Raw genomic sequence first — 23,766 nt, 5'->3', positions numbered from 1 at the left:
GTCCTCAGGAAAATTGCCTTCCTGTTTGGGCCCTCAGCTTCCCTTGCTGTAAAAAGTTAAGGCTACCAATGGACTCTTAAGGATTATTTGGACAAGGACTGGTAAATTTCTGGGCGAGGCCAGGCACAGAGCGTCCCTAAGGACTGCCATCTGGGGTGACTTGATAGTCGAGTCAGGACAACTGGGAGACTCTGCTGGCCAGTGGCTCTCATTAGAATAAGAATATGACTGGTGGAGCATGCCCTTAACCCCAGCACTTGGGAGGCAGGTGGATCTCTGTGAGTTCGAGGCCAGTCTAAAAAAGAACAAGGATATGGACCACTCAGAAGAGACAGAAACTGGGTGGCCAAGGGTGCTGGGGCTTGGTCCTGCATGCAGATCTCTGCTGAACTGTCATGGAAAGCAGAGACAGAAGCCTGGAGTGGGAAGAGGCTTCGAGGAAGCTGGCCTGGCTTGCTTTGAACAGGAGCCTTCTCGTGGTCTGAACTGTTTGAAGCTGCCCCAGGCTAGGCAGTGAGATTTGTGTCCTGCAGGCAGGGGTGCCAGGAGAGGAAGGCAGGGTGGGACTGGTGTGGCAGCTGGAAGTGTGAGCCAGGAAGAGGACTTGTGAATACTCAGTGGTCTGAGTTTCTGTTTTTGACTACCTTAGGCTCCCCTGGTGCAAGTAGGGGCCAGTTTGTACTGAGCGGGTAGGCGTTAATTGAGTGTCAAGGTAACCACACTGGCGAGAGAGTCTATACTAACTCTATAAGGGTGAGGGCAAGTGTTAGGGCCAGCTCTCTATATAACCAGCACCTGGGACTCCAGACTAGACTAGAGTTCAGTCAGCTACTGTGGCGGGTCATCTCCTGTCTCCTAGGCTGTGGCAGAATTTGTCCCTGAGCTCCCTGGCCCTCCTTCCCTAGATCATGCCCTGTTTGGATGCTGTGGCCTTAGTTCTGCTCATCCTGCTGGTTCCAGACCCACCCCGAGGAGCAGCTGAGAAACAGGAAGAAGTGGCTGTGGGGGCTCCGAGGAGCAGCTGGTGTGAGGACGTCAGATACTTGGGGAGAAAGTAAGTGTGTCCTCGCTCTCTGTTGCAAGTCTCAAGAAACCCTTCTGCCCGGCTTAACAACTCCGACCTCTGTCTTTCCGCCTCTAGGATGGCCTCAGTGTTCATGGCCTTTTTCCTCTTCTGAGCTTCACTCTTACTGAGATGCCCCTTTCTTAGGTTCCCTGCATGTGGTAGAGAGTGGGGCAGGCTGCATGAGCTCTAGCTTTGTGCTGTGTTCATTTATCCAGTGGTCATATTTTTCCAGCCTCACCTGCTTCCTCAGGCTTCTGGAAGGTTGTTGTGAGTTCATTGTCCATCTCTTCAAACTGCATGGGAGTAACATTGGCCCAGGTACCTACCAGTTCTCGAAGGGAAGCAGGACAAGCTCTCCCTACTATGGTCTCAGGCCTTATGAATCACTGCAGCATGGATAGCTGGGGACATTAGGGAGGCTGGATCCTGCATGCCTGGGGCACTGGTCAGGCCCTTTCAGTCCTGACCCTATCACTTTCTCTTGCAGCTGGAGTTTTGTGTTTTCAACCCTCGGAGTGACGGCCATAGGTTTCGTGACTGGAGCTTTGGGCTTCTGGGCACCCAAGTTTTTGTTTGAAGCTCGCGTGGTCCACGGCCTACAGCTTCCCTGCTTCCAGGAACAGTGCGGCAGTCAGGACAGGTGAGAAGAGGCTGAGGGCACTGGCCTGGTTCCTGGCTCTTGCTGGGACAGTTCCCTGGAGGCTGTGAGCCCAGGCTCAGTCTTTCCAGGCAATCTGTGAAGATGGCTGACCTGAGCTGGCCATCATATGTGTACAGACATCTCTGCTGGTTCTTGTGGGTACTGGAATCCTTGGCTTCTTACTCTTGTGGCTATTCTGGGGGTTCCAAAGACACCAAGGGGAGGATGTGAGGCTTCGGTGGAGCTTCAAGGGGTGGTAGGAATCATAGATTCCTTGTCTTTCAAATGGGCCCCAAGCGTCTTCTGTGAGGTCACCCCACTTTACAGATTGCAAATTAAGTCACTGGGAAGCTCCTTCTTGCGTTTGGCTTAGGGATGTCAAGGATGTGTTCATTTCTTCTTTGTCCCATCAGGGCATCTAGACACCCAGGAGAGTTGTTGAGGTATCATTTCATTTCCTGCCTGACCAGCCCTCTGGTTCTGCTGGGCTCCTCTACTGTCCCTACTACCTCTTGATGTATTCTCCAAAGACTCCAGTGACCTCCTGATGGGAGACAAGAATATCTCCTAGGCCTACCTTCTTTGTCTCCCCTCCTCTTTGATGCCCCTAATTCCTTGCCCCCTTCTCTGATAGCATGCTTTCTCTTCTGTATCCTTTTTCATCGTTGATCTTGCCCTGCTGATCTCTTGGACTTTTAAATTAAGTGGAATTAAATTTTATGTATATGTGTGTTGAACCAGCATGTATGTCTGTGCACCACATGTATGCAGTGCCAGAAGAGGGCACCAGGTCCCCAGCACTGAAGATACAGAAGGTTGTGAGCTGCCATGTGGGTGCTGGGAATCAAACCTGGTCCTCTGCAAGTGCAGCCAGTGTTCTTAGCAGTGTTCCTAACCATCAAGCTTCTCTCCAGCCCCTCCTTGAGCTTCTAAATCCCCAGCCTCCCCTCTGCTTGGTTCTCTGCTGGTCTCACCAACACCTACTTTCTCTTCTCCAGCCTCCTTTTTTGCCTCAATTTTACTCCCTGATGCCCAGAGGGAGCTTGTGTGATTTCCAGAATGTCTGTGCTTCTGCCCCAGTGTTATCTTTGCCCCCAGTTTCCTTCCCTTTCTCATCAATGTTTATTAAACTTACTTATTTTGCAGTTCTGGGGATTGAACTTGAGGCCTTGTGCATGCTAAGCAAGTGTTCTTTGGGGCGAACGCTAGGTAAATGTTCCACTTATGAGCCACACACCCAGCCTCTCTAGCAGGTTTTTGTGAAGGGCTCTATCAATGAGCCACACCTCCAGCTCTAAACGTTTGCTTCAGGCCTCATGCCAATTGTTTTACATAGAGAACCTGCTGAGGAAGGCATTTATGCTGTCTCTGAATTACAAATGAGATGAAAGGTCACACAGGTTAAGTGACTTGTCTAGGATCACACAACCACCAAGCAATAGCCAAGATTCGAATCTATCTAACACTGCAGCTGTTGTTCTGAAGCTCCATGTCCTGTTGCCACTGGAGACAGCCTGATGCTGTCAGTAACCTGCCCCATCAACTGGCGGAGCTGTCTAACATATAGAAAAAATCCTGTGAGCAAACACATAGAGGTGGAGAAGTTTGCCCTTGTTCCCCCCTGGTGCAGTTGTCCTCTCTGGAGGCAGAGACAGCTTCCGAAACAGCCCCAAAGACTCAGTCCCATTGCAGGTATTGATGCTTGTTTATAGAAACCGTTGTCTCTGCTCAGCTTCCACTCTCTGGCCTCTTCACACCATCTGTCTGAGAACTGAGGGGCATATTTGTTTCTTGTGCTTGATAAAGTTAAGTGACCACACACTTACTGGTCTCAAACCACAGAAATGTGGGCTGGGGCTGTGACTCAGGTAGCAGCTTTCTTGGAGTGCATGAGGCCCTGCATTTGAGGTCAGAATTGCACAAGTCCGGAATAGTGTCCCACACCCTTAATCCTATCACGTGGGAGGAGGAGACACAAAAACCCAGAAGTTCGAGGGTGGATCCTTGCCATCAAGACTGGTGACCTGATTTTCGATCCCTGGAAACCTACATGGTGGAAGGGGAGGACCAACTCCCTTGACTTCCGCTTGTACACTACGGCACCTCATATATACATACAAACAAGCACACACATGCACATGCTTATGATATACATAAGGTTCAAGGTCAGCCTCAGCTACGTAGGGAGTATGAGGCTAACCTGATAGCTGACCCACATGAAAATCTACCTAAAAAAGGGGGGTGGAGAAAAGAAAGAAAAAGGATATGCCCTTGCTCAGTACTAAAAAATAAAATAAAATAAAAAGCCCAATTAAAAAAAAAACCCAGATATTAGCCAGGCAGTGGTGGCACATGTCTTTAATCCCAGCACTTGGGAGGCAGAGGCAGGTGGATCTCTGAGTTCGAGGGAAGCCTGGTCTACAAGAGCTAGTTCTAGGACAGCTAGGGCTACACAGAGAAACCCTGTCTTGAAAAACTAAACCAAAACAAAACAAAACACCAAAGCGGGGAAATGAGTTTTGTCCTGAGTTTGGAGGCTGACACTTCCAGCGATCACAAATCAAGGTGTCTGCAGGGTCATGTTCTCTTGGAGTTCTGTGGAACCTTTGCCTGTCCTAGGTCCTTATAGGCCGATAGCATTCCTTGGCTATATCTCTCTAACTTTTGCTTTCAAAGTCACATGACATGATCCTTTTATTTCTGGGCTGGAGGTCCCCCAGTGAGCACAGAAGTCAGGGCTAAGTGAGGGCAGTCATTCCAGGCAATATGAGGGTTCTTAACATCCGCAAAGTGTGGTTTTCCCTAGAAGGTTCCAGAGATTGGAATATCTTGTGAGGCTATGGTTTTAGCCTATGGAAGAGCAGTAGAAAGTCCTCGTGTTGGGGCTACTACAACCCCTTGGTTAGGATCAGCCCCAGATGCAGTGAGAGAGGTGGTGTCCTAGCTCTCTTTCTGTCGCTGTGATAAATACCATGACCAAAGGCAGCTTGGAGGAAGAAAGTGTTCATTTCCTCATCTTCCACTTCCGTGTCACAGTCCACCACTGAGGTAGCTTAGGGCAGGAATGCAGGCAGGAATGGGGTGGGGGAGGAACTGAAGCAGAGCCATGCAGGACTGCTCTTTACTGGCTTGCTCTCCAGGGCTCACTCAGCTTGCTTTTTTTACAATCCAGGATCACCTGCTTGGGGTGGTCCAGTTCCTTCCCCCAGCAATCCTTAGTCAAGAAAACACCAGAGGCCGGAGAGTTGTCTCAGTTGTTTGTTTGTTTGTTTTTAAGAACACTTGCTTGCTCTTGCAGAGAATCTGGGTTTTGTTCCCAGCACCTACAGGACAGCTTACAACTGTCCTAAAGTCCAGTCTCAGGGGATCCAGCACCCTCTTCTGGCTTCTATGGTTACCAGTGCACGTACACACACATACACATACAAATAAATAATAAGTCAGGAGTGGTGGTGCATGCCTTTAATTCCGGCTTTTGGAAGGTAAATCTGTGTGACTTTGAGGCCAGCCTGGTCTGCATAGTAAGTTCTAGGACAGCCAGAGCTACATAGTGAGACCCTGTCTTGGAAAAAAGTAAGAAAGGAAAGACCTCACAGACTTGACCATCTGACTGAGGTCTCTCCTCAACTGAGGTTCCTGAAAGTTCTTCTCTGACCTCCACTTGCACATAGGACTCCAGTTTGTGACAAGTTGACTAAAAAAATTAAGTAACACCAGGAGGAAGCTTCCTGTGCAACCATGGGAGAGCTTCAAACCCTGAGGCTGAAGTGGTCCAGAGGAAGTTGCAGCATGGCAGGGAGTAGAAGTCCTATTTCAGGGTGTGTGCAGATGGAGTCTGGACTGCTGTAGAGCTTATAGGAGCCCCTTGGGATCTTGCATTGGGGGTGGTACTTGAAGGTCTTAGGGGCTGAGGCGTATTTTCTTCTGGCACCAGAGCCAATTAGAGAACTGGCTACAGTGCCTCTTTGATCAATCAACCCAAGTCTCTCAAAGATCTTGCAAAGCCACCACATCTGGCTCAGAGTGAGATTCAGAAATGAAACCACTTACTCAGGATCTGACTTGTAACCAGAGCCTGGCTGGGAGGTTTGTGAGGACCATCAGATGGTTCAGGGACATGCAGGCTTCTGTTTGGTGGGAGAGGGCTCGGAGGTTCTGGCCCTGCCCGTGAAAGACTGTGTCAGGCAGCCTCAGGCAAATTCGTGACTGCTTTGGTTTCCATGGCCCCTGCTGCATAGAGAGGGGCACGTTCATTAGTTCTCAGCTTATGGGATATGACGGTTCACAGAGGCTGACTGGTGGGATTCACTTGCCCTCAGTTTACTAATGCCCAGTTTTGCATGGCTACAATCTTTTCAAAGTTAATTTACTTAAAATAATTGTTACAAGGGCTGGAGACATGGCTGAGTGGTCAAGAGCACTGGATACTACTCCAGAGGACCTGAGTTTGATTCTCAGCATTCATATGGTGGCTCTTAACTATCTATAACTGTAGTACTAGGGGCTGTGATGCCCATTCTGTCCTCCACTGGCACAGACATATACCCAGACAAAGCACCTATACACATAAAATAAAAATAAAAGTAAAAACCTATTACCATGTATGTGTGTGCATGTATGTGTTTTCACATATGTGCAGAGACTAGAGAACAGCTTGCTACAGTCATGTCTCTCCTTCCACCACGTGCGTTCTGGGGATCAAACTTAGACGTTAGGCTTGGCAGCAGGTGCCTTTCCCTGCTGGGTCATCTTGCTAACCCACATGTCACATTTGTTGAGTGTGTGTGTGTGTGTGTGTGTGTGTGTGTAGAGGTCAGTGTCACATCTCAGGAGCTGTCCACTTGATTTTTAGGCTGGGCCGGCTGGCCAGAGAGCTTTACTGATCTGCCCGTCTCTGCTTTCGCAAGCCTGAGATTATGAAAGCGTGACATCATCATGTTCGACATTTATGCTGATGCTGGGGATTGAACTCAGGCCTTCATGCTTGAAAGGCAAAGCACTGAACTGACTGAGCCACTCTCCTCAGCTCTCATGGGGATAACAGTTGGGCCCTGGCCATCTCACACAAGTCTGCGATTTTTGTGTGTGAGAGGGGACATGGCTGGGAGAGACAGATGTTTGTTGGGGCCGCAGTTCCAGACAGCAGCCAACATGGTGGAGAGGCTGGCCAGAAATCATGAGACTGGCTCAGAGAACTGTCATTTGTGCAATGAGGGTCTGAGAGAGGAGGCCACACTGGTCAACAGGGCCAATCCCATGGAGCCATATGTAGGCAGGGGTTTGTAGAGAGGACACTGGAGTGCCACTGAGGGGCTGGAAGAGCCTGGTTAGATTTGGCTGTCAGAGTCCACACTGGTCACTGTCTCAGTGGGGCCTTGAAAGTCCTTTTTTTTTTTTCCTTGAAAGTCCTTTAAAAGGAGCAGTGGGGTGATGGTGTCTGTCTGTCTGTGCAGATCCTGTCTGTATCCAGAAGCTGTCTGATACTGCCCTTCACCTTTCCTAGTCTTGCAAGAGTTTGTTTGTTTAACATGTATCATTTATGTTCTGGGCTCCCAACACAGAGGACAGGAGAGAAACCAAATCTGGTCATTGCTTTTCAGGAATCTGCAAGGTGTGAATGGTAGATAGTGCTACAGGGACCGATGGGAATAAAGCAGACAGCGTGGGCACAGTGGACGGTGTCCCCTGGGACGGAGTATTTGTGAGAGTCGTGTGGGCAGAGCAGGAATTTGGAAAGCTGAGAATACAGCAAGCAAGGAAACAAGAAAGCTACTGCAGAGTGTCCCAGATGAAGAAATGGAAGTATGTGGGGTTTGCAGAGTTGAGGACAAGAAGATTGGGGCTGGGACTTGAGGTTCAGGGAGCTGGGACCCCATCTCTCTTGAGAGCTGATGGAGGATTTGGACAAAGTGTGGTTAGGAACATAGTCAATTGTGTCTTAAAGAAGCACTTTCTGGGGCTGGAGAGGATGCTCAGTGGTTAGAGCACTGGTTGCTCTTGCAGAGGACCTGGGGCTGTGTTCCCAGCACCTGTGCGGCAACTCACAATTACCTGTCACTCCATCTTCAGGGGACCTGATGCCTCCTCTGACCACTATTGGTACTACATGCACACAGCACACATGAAAATAAAGTCATGGAGGAGGAGAAAGAGGAGGAAGTGCTTTCTGAGGACCTGTGTAGAGAGATAATCTCTGTCAAAGCCAGATGGGGTTGAAGTGGGTACAAGAATGGGTGGGGAAGGTGTGCTATTGGGAGATATACAGAGCCAGGGTGAAGATGGGTGAGATTCAAGAGGGGAGTGTTTAGGTGTGGTGGCACCTGCCTTTGATACCAGCACTGGGGAGGCAGAGATGGGTGGATCTCTGTGAGCTAGGCCAGCCTGGTCTACAGAGTGAGATCCAGGCCAACCAAGGCATAGGAAGAGCCTATCTAAAAAAGGAAAAAAAAAAAAAAAAAAGCCCAAAACAACCCCCCCACACCACCAAAACAGAATGAACAACAACAAAGAGGTAAATGTGTGCCCTCATCTAAGCATTGAGGATGGGTGGGGCCCTAGAGTTAAAATTTCTGAGTGGGGCTTTTGGAGTGGTGAGACAGAGGTCACCGTGGCTGTGCCTGGGCGGAGGTTTCTACACGGTAAGGGTCCTTAGCTTTCCAGCTGCAGCTCTGGGCTTGCCTCCTGCTGGTACCAGATTGTGGAACTGGATCAGGTAGCCTGACCCTGGAGGCGGGGATAGAATGCAGGTCTGACCAGGTCCTCTCTGTCTTTTCCCATCAGCCTGATTTTTGGGGCACTGACAGTTGCAACTGGCATTATTGGTGTCATCCTGGGGGCGGAGGCCTCGAGAAGGTACAAGAAGGTGAACCCCAGGGCTGAGCCCCTCATCTGCGCTTCCAGTCTATTTGCTGCAGCTCCCTGCCTCTTCCTGGCTCTCATCTTGGCCTCAAGGACCCTCCTGGCCGCCTATGTAAGTGAGGGCCCCCTGGGAGCGGGTGGGAAGCCCTTGAGGATGCAGGTGCACACTACGCTGTGAATTTGTGTTCATTGTACGGGTCGTCTCTTCCAGCCTGGTCTCTAGCCCCAGTTGCTGCTGAGCACACAAAGGCTCACTGAGAACTGCCCAAAAAGAGGAGGTACTAGATTTGATTGTGATCCCCTTTTGGCTGTGGAATGAGTCTCTCTGGCCTACTGGTTGGTTGTCTGGGTAGAGGAGGAGTGTTTATCTGTCCCAGGGTGTGTTGTGAACCTGGGGAGGCAGAGGGAATGTCCCCCAAGTCTCAGTTGACAAAGGTTGGTCATGGCCGGTGCAGACCTTGCTGGAAAGACAGTTATGGCCAGCATTCCATTCTAGTCCCTTTTTGTCCCATATTCTGCCTAGGGGTCTACACTTTGCTTGTGTCTGTTCCTCTTCTGTCTGAAATCTTTCTCTTCATACAGGCATTATTCACTCCCCTAAAGTGTCCCCAGATTATCAAGCGTCCTGTCACAATTCACTGTTCCCTCCCTCCTACCCCATCCCTGTCCTGCCAAGTGGGAAGGACTTGCTGTTTCTCGGAGGACAGAACCAGCTTTGCACCCTTGTCCATAGGCATCAGGTCCACTGAGCTGGCTGAACTCAGTAAACTGGTTTTGGTTTTCCTGTTGTGCTCCCTCTCCCCTGCCGCTGTCCTGGTGACTGTCCTGTTGTGGCCAGTCACATTCAAGGACTAAAAAGTCTGGCTCCACTTAAATCACAGCTTCTGCTCCGCCTCTGATAAGGCTGTTATCCAGGCACAGAAAATTGCCCTGGGATGAGGGGACCCATGGTGTGCCCAGGTTCCTTGTCACATTTCTGTCCTTTGTCATGGGTACCACCCCTCCCCACGATTCTGACTCCTGCTGGGCTGAGCAAGTGAAGGATGGCAGAAAATGGACAAGGGCTACCTGGGAAGGCGTTGTTTTCTGTCATTGCCTTCTGAGTGACAGTTGCCCAGATGCTAGGGTTGGGAACACTTCTGTAGTTTTGGAGTGGGCTCCGACCTTGCTTAATTCCTTAAGGCTGATGTGACTTCTCTAGCAGTTCACCGCAGTGCACACCCATGACCTTCATGACTCCCCTGAATGCTGTCCTTCCGACTCACCTGGTCTCTCTCCTTCCCCATTCTGTATTCTGCTCCCTCTGGCACTTCACCCTAAGACTTCCCCAAGGGGACTCAGTTCCCAGAGACCATACTTCCTAGTGCCACCTAACAGGGGTTGGCAAGCACAGAGGAGGCCTTGAGGTGGCTTTCTTCTAAGAGGATCTAAACTTAGCAGGTGTCCTGCCTGTCTCTTTCTGTCCTCATCTAAGAAAATTTCTCTTTCTTTTTATTTATCACCTGGCTGTCCTAAAATTATCTCTGTAAACCAGGCTGGCATCCAACTCATAGAGATCCACCTGCCTCTGCCCTCTGAGTGCTGGGATTAAAGATGCACGCACCACCACTGCCTGCCAAGAAAAGGTCTCTTTTGAGAAATTCCCTGGGGGCGGGCTGATGAAATGACTTAGTGGTTAAGGGTACTTGCTGCCAAGTGACCTGAGCTTTCTCTCTCTCTCTCTCTCTCTCTCTCTCTCTCTCTCTCTCTCTCTCTCTCTCTCTCTCTCTTCTCTTACACACACTCACACACAAATGTTTAAAGAAAGAAGAAGGGGCTGGAGAGAAGGTTCAGTAGTTAAGAGCACTCACTATTCTTCCAGAGGACCTGGGTTCTATTCCCTGCACCCATATGGTGGCTTATAACAACCTGTAACTCTACATACAGGGGATTTGGCCTCCTAGGCCATCAGCACACACATGATATACATATAAGCAGACGAAACACCCATACTCATAAGATAAATACATACATTTTTAAAAAGAAAGGGGAAAAAAAAGCAAATACTCCAGGCCTGATGTGGAGCCTGCTCCTGGACACAATGGTTGGCAGTTGGTGGAAGATGCTTCCTTTTCTGTGGCCAAGGCCTTAGGGAAACCTGTGCCCTCTTCAGGGGATGTCTTAGGGTTTCTATTGCTGTGATAAAGTACCGTGACCAAAAGCAAACAGGGGAAGAAAAGGTTTATTTCACTTAACACTTTCACATCACGGTTCATCGTGGAAGGAAGTCAGGGCAGGAACTCAGAGCAGGAACCTGGGGCAGGAGCTGATGCAGAGGCCATGGAGGGGTGCAGTTTCCTGGCTTGCTCCTTATGGCTTGTTCAGCTTGCTTTCTCCTTCCTTCCTTCCTTCCTTCCTTCCTTCCTTCCTTCCTTCCTTCCTTCCTTCCATCCTTTTCTTTTCCCAAGGCAAGGTTTCTCAATGTAGTCCTGGCCATCCTGAAACTCACTTTATAGACCAGGCTGGCCTTGAAATCAGAGATTCTCCTGCTTCTGCCTCCTGAGTGCTGGGATAAAGGTGTGTGCCACCACCACGCAACTGAGCCTGCTTTCTTATAGAATCCAGGACCACCAGTCCAGGAATGGTACCACCCACAATGGGCTGAACCCTTCCCCGTCAATCTATCAATCTCTAATTAAGAAAAATGCCCTATAGATTTGTCTAAAGGCTGATCTTATGAAGGCATTTTCTCAGCTGAGGCTCTCTCCTCTCAGATGACTCTAGCTTGACATAAAACTAGCCAGCACAGGGGAATTTCCTTGAACTTCCTGGAATCTAGAAGAGGCTACCGTCATCCCTCTCACAGGTTCACTTGACACTGCTGTAGGAAGATTTTTCTCATCCCATCTCACAGACTGGAAAACTGAGGCCCAGAGAGAAGCAAAAGAGTAAGACAGACAAATGTTTGCCTCAGGCCTGGATATATCATGCCTGTGCCCTTGCGATTCTGTGGGAGAGAAACAGCTGGGTACCAACAGATGCTTCCATGCTTACTGTCTGGGTGGAGAGGCAGGGATTGTCCCTTCTACTGGTGAGAGCTGGTGGGACTGATAGGGACTAAACTTGCAGGGACACTGAGGCCCAGGTGGATGGGGGCCCTGGCAGAGGCCCTGGCAGGCAGCTTTGCTTCTGCTAATGTCTTCTTTGGCTCCTGCAGGCTGCTTCTTGGCTATGTTTTGGGGACACAGCTGTCCCCCACTCTGCAGTCTGGCAGGCTTCAGAGCTCTCTCATCTAGGAGCGCTACTGCAGCTCAGCTGATCAAGCCATCTAGGAGAGGTCTAACTCTTTTCCAGTCCTGTCCCTGTTGGGAGTGGGGGCCAGGAAGGTGCTCAAAGCAAGGAGGCATCCATCTTCCAGTGCTAGAAATGTCTTGGCTTTTGGAGTACTCTGTGGGTCGAGTCTCCATGATCAGATTGCAGCCCTTACTCTCCAAGGTTCTGCCTGTGCTACTGCCCTAGGTCTACTGAAAGTTGTGACCTGAAATGCAAGTTGAGTTTATCCTTACCAGTCCTCATTCACGAAGTCCTTACTACCCAGTGCCCTGTATCATCAGCCTTACCAGCTTTCTCTGGAACTGTCCTCTACCATAGCTACTTCTTGCCCTCATCACCTTCCTTGCTGTGTCTGTTCATCTACATGGCCAGGGGAGCTTCTGGACACCATGGACCTTGCCAGCTCTAAAGCCTTGCATAGCTCCCTGGTTCTCTGGAAGAAGGTATAACTTCATCCCGGCATTTAAAGCTCCACGTGAACTGCCCTGACAGCCAGCCTCACTGGCCCTTCCCCCTCTGCACTTCTGTGTTTCTGGACCCTTCCTAGATTCCTAGAGCATACTCAATGGCTCACCTTTCAGTCCACTAATCACCCCTCCTTGTCCATATGTCTATACCATTCTGGGCCTCCAGGGCAAGGTCGGATTAACACTGGCTCTTCTTGAGGCCTTCCTTCTCTTATTGGTGGCCTAGTCCTCTGTTCCCAGCATTACTGATTCTCAGTGCTCTCATCCTTGGGTCAAGTTATTTGATTCTGACATATTCTTTATTCTCTCTTTCTCTTCCTCCCTCTCTCTCTCTCTCTCTCTCTCTCTCCGTGTGTGTGTGTGTGTTTCTTAAGACAGGGATTCTCTATGTATCCCTGGCCATTCTGGAACTGGCTTTGTAGACCAGGCTGGCCTTGAACTCTGAGATCTGCCTGCCTCTGCCTCAGAAGTGCTGGGATTAAATACAAGGGCTGCCACACCCAGTTTGGTTCTGACCTCTTATAGCTCCAGCTAGTGGATTCTAGCAGGGCCTAGGCCTTGTTCCTACCCTCGGCACTCCAGGCCCAAGTGCAGCATCAGGAATGCGGGAGTAAGGTGGGAGTCGGTCACTGCTTGCTGAGAGAGAAGTTCAAGGAAAAGCTGTTTATATCTATTTCCTTATTTAGTCCTATTAAATATTGGTCATTGGCTTCCTAGTTCAAATGCTACTTACATTTTAGCTTGGAGAAACAGACTGCAAGCAAGACACATGAGGAGAAGCAGGGCATAGTGGAGCAGCCCAGGAATCACAGCACTCAGGGGACTGAGACAGGAGTTCTAAGCCAGGCTAGACTGTACATCAAGACCCCATCTCAAAGCAAGCAAGTAAACAGATACCTAAGTAAAAAGTTTTTTGCTATTTCAAGTGATTAAAAATACATAGAAAAATATTGTATATTGAGGAAGGAAAATAGTGACTTTTTTTTTTTTTTTTTTTTTGATTTTCAAGACAGGGTTTCTCCGTAGCTTTTGGTTCCTGTCCTGGCACTAGCTCTTCTAGACCAGGCTGGCCTTGAACTCACAGAGATCCACCTGCCTCTGCCTCCCGAGTGCTGGGATTAAAGGTGTGCGCCACCACCGCCCAGCCTAGTAAGTGACTTTTGATGAAAGAAGACGTCAGTTATATGGAGAGGCCAAAGGGCTCTCTGAGAAGGTGCTGCGGCTTCTTCTCCTTCCTGTAGCTGCGGAATGAAGGGGGGAAATTGTGTAGAATTTGGGAGAACAGAGTTCTAGGAATAGGGAATAGCAACTAGAAAGGATGATGTGGCCTTCGGACATCAGGTGGAAGAAGCGTGGACAGAGCAGGGTGGGATTTTATGCTGGGGCAGGGATGATTTTGTGGCTGCACCTTTTTATCTGCTAGTCTAGTGAACTGCATCGACAGTTGCATGTTTAGCCAACCTTGCATTCCTGGGGTCTCTTCTCCTCTGTTGCTAGGTGTGACGTGGTAGCATTCTGCTGAAGATTTCTGCATCTGTATGAATGGTGTTGGGGATATTAGGGAAATGTGTATTTGCATCTGTGTTTTTGTGAAGCGCAGGACAATGGCCTTAGGATGACCTAGCGAGTCTGTCTATCTTTCTTCCTGCTGTTTATGAAGGATCTGTGTTAATTTGTCTTTAAACATTTGTTAGAATTCATCAGTGCTGCCATCTGGTTCTGGGCTTTTGTTGGGGAGAAGTGTTTGATTATGGACTCAATATTTACTTGTTGAAGGTCAGTTCAGATTTTTCTGTTTCTTTTTGACAGTTTCACTAGTTTTGATTTTTAAATTATTTTTTGAAATGATAATATTCTATCATTCCTCTTCATTGTGTATATTCTTAAATATATAAGTATAACCTGCTTAGTCTGTATAATATTGCTCGTACATAGTTGCATACATATATAAACACGCATACACACACACACACGTTTTCAGGACTGACCATTTGATATTGAATTACCAATTGGAGTGCTCATTCCTGGAGAAGATGATTTCTCCTGCTTTTAGCATTCCCTAGTCCTGTAGTTCTTTGTGTGGGGTTAGGTCTCATGAGCTTTCGCCATCCATCTTAGCACGCCTATAGTTGTCCTTGTTCTGCTCGTGTTTAGGCAGGCTGGCCTCAAACTTAGAGAGATCCGCCTGTTCCTGGTTCCCAATTGCTGGGATTAAAGGCTTGTGCCATCACTGCCTGGCAGGCCTTTTGAGTTCTATGAGATTGATATCAGTACCTCTTTCATTCCCGATTTTATTAAGTTGAATATCCTGTCCTTTTTCTGTGTCAGTTTAATGGTTTGTTGATTTTTCTTTTCAAAAAGCATTTATTTTATGTGTATATATGTGTGTGGGCATGTATGCCTCTCTCTCTCTCTCTCTCTCTCTGTGTGTGTGTGTGTGTGTGTGTGTGTGTGTGTGTCAGAGGACAACTAGGGGAGTTGACTCAGTTTTCTCTTTTCACCATATGGATTCCAGGGACGGAACTCAAGCTGTGAGGCTTGGCACAGGCACCTTTACCAGCTGGGTTTTCTCAATGAGCTCCCTCCCTCCTTGCCTTTAAGACAGGCTCTTACTATGTAGTCTAGGATATCCCAGAATTTGCTATATAGCCCAGGCTATTCTCAAACTCTCAGTCCTCCTACCTCAGCCTCTTGTACTGGAATTACAATACTGTGCCACCATGCCCGGCTGTCACTTTGCTGCTCTTTCCAAGAACTAACTATTGGGTACATTGGTTTTCTACCTTTGTTCTCTGTTGTTGAATTACATTTAATAGCATTTCTCTGGCTACTCGCTTAAAAATAGATGTTGTAGGAATGTCAAGGATAGGAACACATAGAAGTTAGAAGGCTGTTGTTCCCTCAGATGAGAGTAGAAGGAGACAAACCAGAGTGGCAGCAGCGGTATGCTGAGGAGCAGTTAGATATTACAGGAATGTTAAAGGTCGAGCTATTAGAATCTCCCAACAGCCCTGATGTGGTATCAGGGGACCAAGAGTCATAGCTGACTCCTCAGATCTTGCTTTGAAGGAGGAGGCAGGAAAGTGAACTTTAAGGATGGTCAGCAGCTTGATTTCTTTCTTCCCGAGTTTGTCGGGGATGTGGCCACCCACCCAAATGCAGGTACTGGTGGAGAATTCTGTAGCTGTATAGTACAGGGGACATGGCCTCATTCCTAAAACCTCAGCAGGTGGTAACTGGCCATAGGCCACCATGATAATGTTGTTAGATTTGGGGAAATTTCAGGGATCAGTGTTAAGATGTCCAAAAAGATGGAAGAATTGGCTTCTGTTGGGCTTTAAAAAATAAGAAGTGCCACATCAGCTTGGTCTGCTATTTAACTGGCTCATCCGTCTGTCTGTCTGTCTATCTATCTATCCATCCATCAATCATCCACCCACTCATCTACCCATCCATCCATCCATCCATCCATCCATCCATCCATCCATCCATCCATCCAATTTATCCTTTGAGTTTCCAGGGACTAAAGTCCTTCTTTCACTGCCTCTGTGTCTAAAGGAGCAAGTAGTTCTGGAAGAAAATCTGCAACACCTTGGGAAGAGCCCATGGGAAAAAATGTGTGTGTGGTGTGTATTGATGTGTGCACGCACATAAGTATAAACATATTCTTGTAAATGAGTAGGATTGTATGTATGTGTGCTCTTGCACATGTTCATTGCTATGCACATGTATATCCAGGTAAAATATATGTTGAACACATGTATTGAATCATGTTGGTCTGTGCACATTTATGTCCATGGTGTGTAAGAGTGTGCCCTTCTATTCTGTCTACCCGGTCTGTGCATGAATATCGGGAGATGCAGATAGTTGCGTGGGGTGTGTATGCCTGTGTGTAGCTGAACATAGCTTTTTTCTTACTTTGGTCGCTGTAACTGTGGTGCGTGGGAAGGGGCAGGTTTTGGCAGTACAGTGTGTCTGCTCCCAAATTGGTAGAGACCAAGTTTTCCTGAGTTCCGTGGAAATGAAGCTTCCTGAGCACATAAAGCCTGGCCCGGGCCTTTGTTGTGGGAGCCCAGGCCCTGTGGTCTACCTGCAGGTGTGAGGACTCCATCTCCCATTCTTCGGGCCTCTTGGCAAGGGGAGTGGACTTCCCAGCCGTTAATTAGGATCCAGACACACTCGCAGCAGGTCTTGGCTCTCACCTCTCCCTTGGCTCTTTTCCCAGAGCTGCTGCCCTTCAGAGGAGGAGGGGTTTGTCCTCAGAGGAGAAGTGAGCCTGATGCAGGGGCTCAGGCTCAACCATGGCTGACCTCGTGGCTGGAGGATGTGGTGGGATGGTGACAGTCCCACTGTGGTGGGCTCTGTGTTCAGGGTGAAGCAGCCAGCGTTGGGGCATGGCAGAGAGTATACTCTGGGAATCTGAAAGACCTGACTGCCATTCCTGCTTCTTCACTTCCTAGCTATGTGTCCTAGAGCAAAAAACTGGCCTCGCTGATCCTCAGTCTTCTCAGCAATAGATGGAGGCTACTTGTTTGTGGTCTCGCTGAGGAGATAAATGGACTCCGGAGCTTGTTCTAGTTACTATGGTTGTGATGAAACCTGGCCGCTCAAAACAGTGAAAGCATTTGCTTTGCTCACAGATTTTCCATTTGGAGGCAGGAGGGGGTGACATCATTTTTCTACCTGAAGTCAAGTAGGCAGATGGGAAGGGCTGGATCCCGGAAGTCAGAGCTGTCTGGCAGATGATGAGAACTTAGCTGGAGCACCTGCCCATGGCCTCCCTATGTGGCTTAGGCTCCCTCACAACATGGTGACCAGATTCCAAGCACTAGCAGCCAGGGATAGCGAGCCAGGTGAAGCCATATTGCCTGTTTGACTGATCCTCTAGAAAGTTACTTTGAAAGTGATCCTTTCTCTCAAGCCCTGACTTCCTGCTCAAAACAGCAGGCTGGAGTAACAGAGTCCATTTTAAAAAAACATATTTATTTTGATTTACAAGGGTGTGTGTGTATTTGTGTGCCTGTGTGAGTGTGTCTGCTTATTTTGGGGTGCCCGAGAAGGTCAGAAAAGGGTGTCAATTTCCCTGCAGTTGGAGCTACAAGTGCTTGTGAGCTGTCCAGTATGGGAGTGGGGGCTGAACCTGGGTCCTCCAGAAAAGCCCCTGGTGCTCTTAACTGCTGAGTCATCTCTCCAGCTCCATAGAGTCTGTCCTTTGATGGGAGGACCAATGACTGAAAGAGCATGTGATGACAAAAAAATCATCATCTTTGGAAAATACAATTGGTTAGCGTGGCTCAGGTCTTGTCCACTGACCCTGGTCTGGGTCCCTCTGAGGTTTCACCTCGAAGGCAAGCATGTCCGTGTACACAGTCCAGACGCCCACTGGCTGTGACTCTCCAGCTCTATTCTGTTCTTTTGGTATCACAGGTGAGAAGCCTGAGGTTCAAGTTACACCTCCAACCTCAGCTGGGCTTCCTAAGCTGAGGGAATGTATGTCCTGATGTGTCTACGGTCTCAAGGAATAGATTGGAGGCCTTCTCTTATCTGGGAAGAGCAGCAAGGATCCCTGTCCCCATAAAATATGGCCCAGCATATCCTGTGTGTCATACACCATTCTAAATACTGCCAGAATAGTACTAGACAAGATAGGACACAATCTATGGTAATGGTGTTGAAACCCAGGAGCATGGAGATATTGCAGTGCAAAATTTATCCACAGCCAGGCCTAATTATAGCCCCATTTTTGGGAGTAGGAAAATGTAAGTGTCCCTCAACTGCAGTAGAGAGATTTTCTTGTTTGTTTTTTTCAAGACAGGATCTCTCTGTGTAATTCTGACTGTCCTGGAACTAGCTCTTTAGACCACACTGGTTTTGAACACACAGAGATCCTCCTGTCTCTGCCTCCCCAGTGCTGGTATTAAATGTGTGCACCAACACCGCCTGGCCAAAGAATCGTATATAGGTCTTTCATGACCTTTGCAAGTAAGCAAAGCTTAAAGAAAAGCAGACATTTATGCTGTTAACACAAATACGTTGTCAAAGTTTTTGATGTCATTGTGATTGACTAGTTTCAGAAAGCTTTGTTAAGTAGGCCTGGTTTTTCAGAAGGTCTTTGTGGTCTGTTGGTTTGAAAAATCAGTCTACACAATAGGAGCATACATCTTATCTTATCTAAGAAATACAAGTGCAAACACCAAGATTCTGGAGGGCTGAGGGCTGAATAATAAGAGGGCTGGAGGCTCTGTTTTGCTTTGTTTTAAACAGATGAAGTAAATCATTTAACCCATATTAAAATCAGTGGTGAAGGCAGAAATGAGGAAATCAGCCTCTAACACTACATGGAGTGAAAAAACATGAATCAGAGGGAGGATGTGCTCTGTGGGGAATAACAGACAAGGAAATAGGGTGGCAATTCGAGGGCCTTGGGCATCTAGGACCCTCACTGTGATGAATGCTTAATACTGGCCAGAAACAAGTGAGGAGCCATGTGATGTGGGGAGGGGCAACCTGTGCATGGGGAGCAGCCCAGCCGGAGACTCCAGCGAAGAGAAAGTGACTGTGGGGATCAAGAAAAAGTACCTGGGATGGGGTGAGCCCAGACAGGGTGGAGGAAACGCGCGCCATCACCTGGTACCTACAGTGACCCAGCTCATTGGGGGTGGTACCATCCCTGGGCTGGTGGTCCTGGGTTCTATAAGAAAGCAGGCTGAGCAAGCCATGGGGAGCAAGTGAGTAAAAAGCACTTCTCCACGGCCTCGGCATCAGCTCCTGCCTCCAGGTTCCTGCCCTGTTTGAGTTCCTGTCCTGACTTCCTTTGATTGTGGTGTGGAAGTGAAAGAAACCCTTTCCTCCCCAAACTGCTTTCGGTCATGGTGTTTCATCACAGCAACAGTAACCCTGACTAAGGAAGCTTTGAACTCACTATGTAGCCAAGCATAGCCTTGAATTTCTGGTCTTCCTACCTCCACCCTCACTTCCCAAGGGCTGGGATTACAGGTGTTTACCAGTGCACACAGTTTAAACAGTGTTGGGGATCAAAAGCAGGACTTTGTGCATGCTAGCTGAGCATTCTGCCACCTGAGCCACATCCCTAGCATTCAGTGCTGGTAAACGTAAGTACTATTTCTCACTGCGGATGGTTTCTGTCCTCTTTTGTTTTTTGCCTCCCTCATGCGGAGGCACTGACCTGGGATGGGCTGTAAAGCCCACGATGGTCTCCGGAGGCTCTTCTCTATATCACTCTGTATCCTTTGTTAGAGTAGACCAGCTTCTTTCATGGTGGTTTCAGAACAGTATCTAAGAGACCAAAGTGGAAGATACAAAGTCTGTTAGTCCCCAGGAAGAACATGGCTTCTGCCTTCTTCTGCTGGTCCAGGTGATATAGGGACCGCCCAGGTTCACTGAGGAAGAGCACACTATAAAGGCATGAACGTGATGTAGCAGGATTAACCGGGGCTATTTTGCAAATGTCAGTCGCACAGCTTAAGGAACTCTCTATAGAGCCAGTGAGATGGCTTAGCAGGTAAAAGCGATTGCTGCCAAACCTGGCAATCTGAGTTCGATCCCTAGGACCAACAAGATGGAAGGAGAGAACTGTAAGCTGTCCTCTGGCCTTGTGGTATGCGTACACTTCTCTCAGCCTTCCTTGTGTGCGTGCACAGGCAAAACTATTAAATAGATAAGAGGAAAACTTGAAATAAAAAAGGCAGGGGTAGTTCTCTGGCTGCTGTGTTGCGATGGAGTGGGAGGTACCACGTCAGGATGAAGAGGTTTTTCCGATGCTACGGGCCAGTGAGGGCTGTGGCTTGGGCCAGGCCATTGAGGAAATGTGGAGAAGTGGTCAGGTTCTGGGGGTGTGATGGAAATAGAGCAACAGGATTTCCTGACAGGTTTGTATAAAGAGAGGAGTTGAGAGTGTCTCTCTGTGGCTTGGGGCCTGAGCCACTGGAGTCAAGGAGTTGCTATTTATTGAGGGGATGTCTGAGGGAGGGGCAGGGTGGTTGTTTTTAAAGTTCTGTGGGGTTCCAATTTAGACATGTTAAATTTGGGATGTATATTAGTTGCTTTTTCTGTTGCTCCGACAACAGCAACTTAAGGAAGGGTTTATTTTTGCTTCATGGTTTGAGGATACACTCCACTGTGGCGGGGAAGCAATGCGGCAGAAGCATGGGGCAACTGGACCTACTGTGTCTTACTTAGGGTGTCTGCTACTCTGATGAAGACCATGACCCAAAGCGAGCAGAGGAAGGAAGGGTTTATTTCATCATAAAGTCTGCAGTTCATCACAGAGGGACAAACTCAAGGCAGCAGCCTGGGGGCAAGAACTGAAGCAAGGCCATGGAGGAGTGCCACTTGCTGGTTTGGTCTTCATGGGTTTGCTCGGTTTCTTTCTTACACAGCTCAGGACCATCGCAGGCTCCCTCTTGGAACACCCAGCTGAAGATGCCAAGAAGCAGCTGATATGTATGAGCCTAGGATTCAGGACAGATCTTTAGGCTGGTACCTTGAAGCCAGGAGTTTGAATAAAGAAAAACAGCACCAGAGTAACCCTCCAGGCATTCTCAGGCCAGGGGTTGGGGGTGCGTGGCACTATCAACATTCCAGACTACTTCATATATCAAGTTACACACACACACACACACACATACACACACACACACACACACACTTGAGCGCTTAGTCTGCATGCATGCATGTATGTGCACCACATGCATGTCTGGTGCTTGTAGAAAACATTTTATCCCCTTGAACTGGAGTTAGAGATTGTTGCTGGCTGCTGTGTGGGTGCTGAGAACTTAACCCAGGTCTTCAGCAAGAGCATCCAGTACTCTTAACTTCCAGTCCAAATTTTTAAAAAAAATCAGCGGTTAGTGAGGCAGAAGGCAGAGGCAAGTGAATTTCTGTGAGTTTGAGCCAGCCTGTCAAGGGGGTGAGTTCAAGGACAAGGACACTCTGTCTCAAAAAAACCAATATGTGTGTGTGTGTGTGTGTGTGTGTGTGTGTATTATATATATCTCCCAGTGGTTGACAGGTGAGGTAGCACCTAAAAAGCAGAGACACAGAGAGGCAGACAGAGAGGCAGAGAGAAAGGGAGAGAGAGAGAGAGAGACAGAGAGAGAGAGAGAGAGAGAGAGAGAGAGGCAGAGAAGCAGAGAGACAGGCAGATCTTTGAGAACTTGAGGTCAGCCTGCTCTTCATACTGAGTTCCAGATATATACAGTGAGATTCTATCTCAGAAAAAAAGTAAATAAAATAAATCAGAAAGCACAAAAAGGTAGTTATACACATTTTCATATCTTAGAAGTAACTGCTCTCAGCATATTGGTCAATGAACATGCATGTATGTTTTGGTAGATGCCCATCATTCTACTTGTCTTTCTGTACCCATTCCTTGGCTTATGGTTCTATAGAGATACCTTTGCCTCACTCTGTAGCCTAGGCTGGCCTGAAACTTAGTATGGAGCCCAGGATGGTCTAGCTGGTCTGAAACGTGTGGCAATTTCTTGCTTCAGGCTCCCACATGCTGAGATTACAGGCATGCACCACTGTGCTCAGAAAGTCAGAAATATCTTCATTCAACTGGGGTTATGTGATTTTAAATAACTTTTACAAATGATTATAATTTTATGTGTATGGTTAGTTTGCCTGAATGCACATCTGTGCATCATCTGTGTGCCTAATGACCATGGAAGCCAGAAGTATTAGACCCCTTGGAACTGGAGTTACAGACAGCTGTGAGCCATCATGTGGTTGCTGGGTATTGAACCTAGGTCCTCAGGCAGAGTAGCCAGTGGGTGTTCTTAACCATCATAACTTCTGAGCTGCCTCTCCAGCACCTTAAACTACCTTTTTTATTTTTTACATTTAATTGCTTATTTTGTGTGTGTGTATGTGCCTGTGTGTGCAGGGGCTTCAATGTACATGCAGAGGGTAGGAGGCAATTTGCAGGATGATATTCACTTTTTCCACCATGTGAGTGTGGAATTGAACTCAGATTGTCAGCCCTGGCAGCAAGGGCCCTTACCCACGGAGCAATCTCACAGGCCCACTTTGTAATTTTTTGAGCAGATTTGTTGGGATATAATTCACATACCACACAACTCACATCTTTAAAATGTGCAGCTCACGGTTCCCTATGTTTTCAGAGCTGTGTGACCATTCCTATAATGCTTTTCCCTTTTGAGAAAAGGACTTGCTATGTTGCTCAGGCTGGTTTTGAATCCCTGGGCTCAAGGGATTGTCCTCCCTTGGTCTTTCAGGTGCTGGGACTCCAGGTGCGTGCAACTGTGCCTCTCCTGCATTTACTGGAGAACCTTTCATCACTCCAGAGGGAGGCTTCGTACCCATCAATAGTCACTCCCTGCCTTAGTTACTTTTCTATTGCTGTGATAAGATACCAGTGACACACCTCTTCCAACAAGGCCACACCTCCTAGTTCTTCCCAAACAGTTCCATCAGCCAGGGACCAAGGATTCAAACATTTGAGCCTATGGGGGCCATTCTCATCCGAACCACTCCATCCCACTTCCTGGCCCTTGGAGAAGTTGTGTTACTAGAGGCAGGCTTTGAGGTTTCAAAGGTCCACGCCATTCTCTGTTAGCTCTCACTGTCTCACAGTTGTTGTCTCAAGATGTGAGCGCTCAGCCACTGCCTCAGCACTATGCCTGCCTGCCGCCATGCTCCCCGCCATGATGGTCATGGACTCACCCTCTGACACTGTAAGCCCAACATAAACTCTTTCTCTTCTAAGTTGCATTGGTCATGGTGTCTCATCACAGTGGAAGAATAACTAAGCTACTCCCCATCTTTACACCATCTATTCTCTTTTTCCCAGGCCTAGGCGGCCACGGGTTGACTTCCCGTCTTTGTAGCTTGCCTCTGAGAGACACTTCACAGAAACAGAATCACAGAGTATGTGTCACTTACATGACTCTACCTGAAGAATCTGAGGTGAAGTCAGAAGTATTCAATTCAAATTAGCTGTAAAAGTTAGGATTTATTGATGAGTACCAGCTACGAAAGAGATCTCCTCCCCTCCTCTCCCTAACCTCTCAAATTTTGTGATTTTTAATTTTACATTTTCTGGAGTTATAACATCCACAGTCTGTTCTCTGTGCATAATCGCTGTAGCTGCTTGACAGTGGTCCCATATTTAAATGAAGTCGGTGCTCACTATCAGTTCGTACAGACAGATTCTCCTCTGCTGAGTGCTTTATTTTGTGTCACCTCCAAAGTAGGTGCATTTCGGGGTTAACTTGGCTGAAATAGTTTTTCTTTTTCTGAGATAGAGTCTCATTATTTTTGCTCTGCTCAGATGGAAACCATGAGAAATAATTCTTCCTACGTAAGTGTCCTGGTCCCTTGGGTGCCATAGGCTTAGGAATCCATTGGGCTGTTAGACTCAGAGGTTTATAGCTCTAGGC

The 23,766-nt window shown here is 48.1% G+C and overlaps 1 protein-coding gene across 2 annotated transcripts in view; it reads left to right on the top strand.

The window, feature by feature from the left end:
- The window catches only part of Spns3 (SPNS lysolipid transporter 3, sphingosine-1-phosphate (putative)), a 53,123-nt gene that overhangs the window by 10,805 nt on the left and 18,552 nt on the right, over window positions 1-23,766 (top strand). For both annotated transcript variants that reach the window (XM_057776052.1, XM_057776051.1), the window contains exons 6-8: window positions 906-1,054; window positions 1,554-1,706; window positions 8,487-8,676. In XM_057776052.1, coding sequence (XP_057632035.1) covers window positions 906-1,054; window positions 1,554-1,706; window positions 8,487-8,676 — 492 coding nt within the window. The remainder of the gene's footprint in view (window positions 1-905; window positions 1,055-1,553; window positions 1,707-8,486; window positions 8,677-23,766) is intronic.

Source organism: Chionomys nivalis, chromosome 7 (genome assembly GCF_950005125.1).
Source record: "Chionomys nivalis chromosome 7, mChiNiv1.1, whole genome shotgun sequence".
Lineage (NCBI taxonomy): Eukaryota > Metazoa > Chordata > Mammalia > Rodentia > Cricetidae > Chionomys > Chionomys nivalis.
This window is presented reverse-complemented; position numbering and strand designations above follow the sequence as displayed.